The sequence below is a fragment of the Mus pahari genome, chromosome 10, assembly GCF_900095145.1.
Source record: "Mus pahari chromosome 10, PAHARI_EIJ_v1.1, whole genome shotgun sequence".
Classification (NCBI taxonomy): Eukaryota; Metazoa; Chordata; class Mammalia; order Rodentia; family Muridae; genus Mus; species Mus pahari.
This window is the reverse complement of record NC_034599.1, coordinates 97,254,819-97,258,004: the sequence shown is the minus strand read 5'-3', so window position 1 is coordinate 97,258,004 and position 3,186 is coordinate 97,254,819. Positions and strand designations below refer to the sequence as shown.

Genomic DNA, 3,186 nt, shown 5'->3' with positions numbered 1-3,186 from the left:
TATCTATCTATCTATCTATCTGTCTATCTATCTATCTATCTATCTATCTATCTATCTATCTATCTATCTATCTATCTATCCATCTATCTATCTATCCATCTATCTATCCATCTATCTATCTATCTATCTATCTATCTATCTATCTATCCATCTATCTATCTATCATCTATCTATCTATCATTTACCTATCTCATCTATCTATCTATCTATCTATCTATCTTGAAGCTTTGTAGTTTAGCCCTGAACGACAGGTATTAAACTTGCAGTCTTCCTGCCTCAGCCTGCCTAGTAAGTGGTATCACAGGCCTGTGCCACCTGACCTGGCTGAAGTTTACACTTCACCTTACAAGCAAAGGAAGAGAGACAGGAACACAGAGGCAGGGTGCGTAGCACAAGAACAGGGCAGACATTGCTGATACCTGAGCTGTGAGGTAAAGTAGTTAATGAGCTTTTGCCTATACGAAGAAACGAGGGCGGGGTCCTCCAGGTACTGCAGCTCCACTGTTTCCTGGGCCTGGGAAGAGAAGAACACCAATTCTACTAAGTCATTATACATCTGACAGCGGAGTTGCAAAAAGCAATGTGTAATTCTTTCATTTCTATAGTTATATAGTAGCATCAGCCCTATAGTATTTTAAAGTTTAGGATAAACTGATGTGATAAGCTTAGTTTCATAATTCAAAGCACAATTTAATTTAAAAGATTAAAAAAAATTAAAGTGCATTGAAAAGGTAACTCAAAAGAGCAAATTATATCCGAGTCGTATGTGACAGAGGGGCACGGCTGTGAAGGGCCAAGCATTCTACAGTGACAAGCATTCTATGGTGACAGGGAGGATGTGGTGCCCTTGGGTGAGGGAATTCCCACACAACTGGGTCATGGTGCTACTCGAGACAGGGATTCTACCAGCCAGTCGTCTCTACAGATTTACAAGGCTGAAGCACATGGCTGTCCCCTGTCTCTTCATTGCCCTGGGACAGTCTGCACAACTTAGAATTCACCCAGCACTGGGCAGACCGCTCCTGAGCCAGGGAGAGCGGCCATAAAAAAGGCTGAATCTCATCTCATCTTGTTTTCATTCCTAGGAGAAAACTCCCCTTTTGATTTTGCGTCATGTGTTTTGTGAATAGAATTTTTTCTTTAAAAAACAAACAAACAAACAAACAAACAAACCATTATGTATGTAACATGTAACAGGGTAGATAATTTCTTATTTTTTTATTCTTTTATGTTTTTGAGACTTGCCTCTTGCTATGTAGCCTAGGTGGTCTCAGATTTATTAAGCTCCTGCCTCAGTCTCTCAGGACTGCAGGCATATGCCACCACACTTAGCTCCTCTTAATAACTGTTGTGGGTTTTGAGACATGCTCTCATACAGCCCAGGCTAGACTACATAGCAGAGGCTAGTCTTGAACTCCTGATTTTCCAGCCTCCTTTTCCCAGGTCCTGGGATAATGATAGGCCTGTGTTACTGACCCTGGCTCCTTTTATTAAAATTGAATCACACACTTTTGTTAATTATAGAGACAATATGTTATGGCAGATTCTTAGAACTAGAGCATCTGGGATAATAGCTGCCACACGAAGGCACCATACATGCTTAGTGTTGGACAGGTTTCACATACAATTTAAAATCATTCCAAATAAACTATAATGGCAAATTTTAGGTTTTGAGGTTAACATCTGAAATGTTTAACATAACACAGTATATAATATAGCATGGAATGCTACAGTAATATTTATAAGTAAAAAAAAAATACTTTTTATTTAAAAGATACTTGAAATAACACTTACCTGTAGATGCTGAAACCTGAGCAGGCCACAGCTGTAAGTCAGCAGGTGCATTTTGTGTAAACTGTGAACGATGGAGGTCAGAGAGGGCCAGGACATCTCTGGATACAGCTCCATCAGCTCCGACTCACTCACGCCATTGTGACTAACATTGATGAGGCAGAGAATCTAGACAGAGAACAGAGCACAGGGACCACAGGTTACTTCAGAAACCAGGGCCAAGAATTTCTAACACTTATTAAGGTCTTACTTAGACTCTGTCTCAAGAAAAGAAATACAGAAGCAAGCCAGGAAGACATCCTGATACTAACTTCTGACTTTCACACATGTGCACACTAGCAAGTACATTCCCTTACACACACATCTGTCTATCACATACACGGCAAGGCGCATGAACACACACACACACACACACACACACACACACACACACACACCTCTACCTTAGCCAAAACACAAGGGAAAAAGACAACTTTACTCAACAAAATGTCAAAGCTTTTCTTTTGTCTTAAAGTTCTAAGACGATTTATCAATGGGAAAGAAGAAAAAAAGAAAAACGGAAAAGAAAAGGAAAGGAAAGCCAACCTGACAGAAGAAACAGACCAACAGCCATGTTTACAGGTGAGCTTGATGTCTGTCAGGTAACATTCCAAATCAGAAGAGACTATATATCATTTAAGAAAAAAAAAAAAAGCAATCAGATAGCCGCATGACAAATGGCTAAAAAGTAGACACTTTTCTTCACGTACTAAAATAAATCTGCATGAATTAAAGACTCACACAAAGCTATAAAAGGGTTTGAAGGAAACTACACAAACATGCACCACACAGGACCAGTAAAACAGCAGAGAATTTTAAAGACACAGCAGGCCACTACTGTTGGTAAACTTGATTTTTACTAAAATAAAATTTATTTAAAGGAATACTACCATAGATGACCAGGCACAAAGGAAAAAAAGATATCTGATTACTATTCAATATGATATGAACATTTAGCGACTTCAGACCAATAAGAAAAAGGAAACCTGGGAGTGGGGCGATGGCTCAGGTTAAAAGCACTCGCTGCTCTCTTCCAGAGGACCCAGGTTCAATTCCCAGCATCTACACCATCAGGCTCACAAACACATGTAACGCCAGCTCTAGGGTATCAAGAGCCTTCTTGTGGCCTCCTGGGGACCTGAATCATATGCACATATACACCCCAACAGACACACAAACTTACAGAGTTAAAGAAAACAAAACAAACTTAAACTAAACTTAACTAAAAAGGTGAATCCTAGAAGAAAACAAGTGTAAGACCAAGAAGGAGAAGAAGAAGGAGAAGGAGAAGGAGAAGGAGAAGGAGAAGGAGAAGGAGAAGGAGAAGGAGAAGGAGAAGGAGAAGGAGAAGGAGAA

General features: G+C 39.9%; 1 protein-coding gene across 2 annotated transcripts in view; it reads right to left on the bottom strand.

Annotated features, from left to right (window-relative positions):
- Nphp3 (nephrocystin 3) overlaps positions 1-3,186 on the bottom strand; it is a 41,502-nt gene that overhangs the window by 10,007 nt on the left and 28,309 nt on the right. For both annotated transcript variants that reach the window (XM_021206097.2, XM_029543847.1), the window contains exons 17-18: positions 1,795-1,959; positions 420-514 (exon numbers count right to left, since the gene is read on the bottom strand). In XM_021206097.2, the coding sequence (XP_021061756.1) occupies positions 420-514; positions 1,795-1,959 (260 nt within the window). The remainder of the gene's footprint in view (positions 1-419; positions 515-1,794; positions 1,960-3,186) is intronic.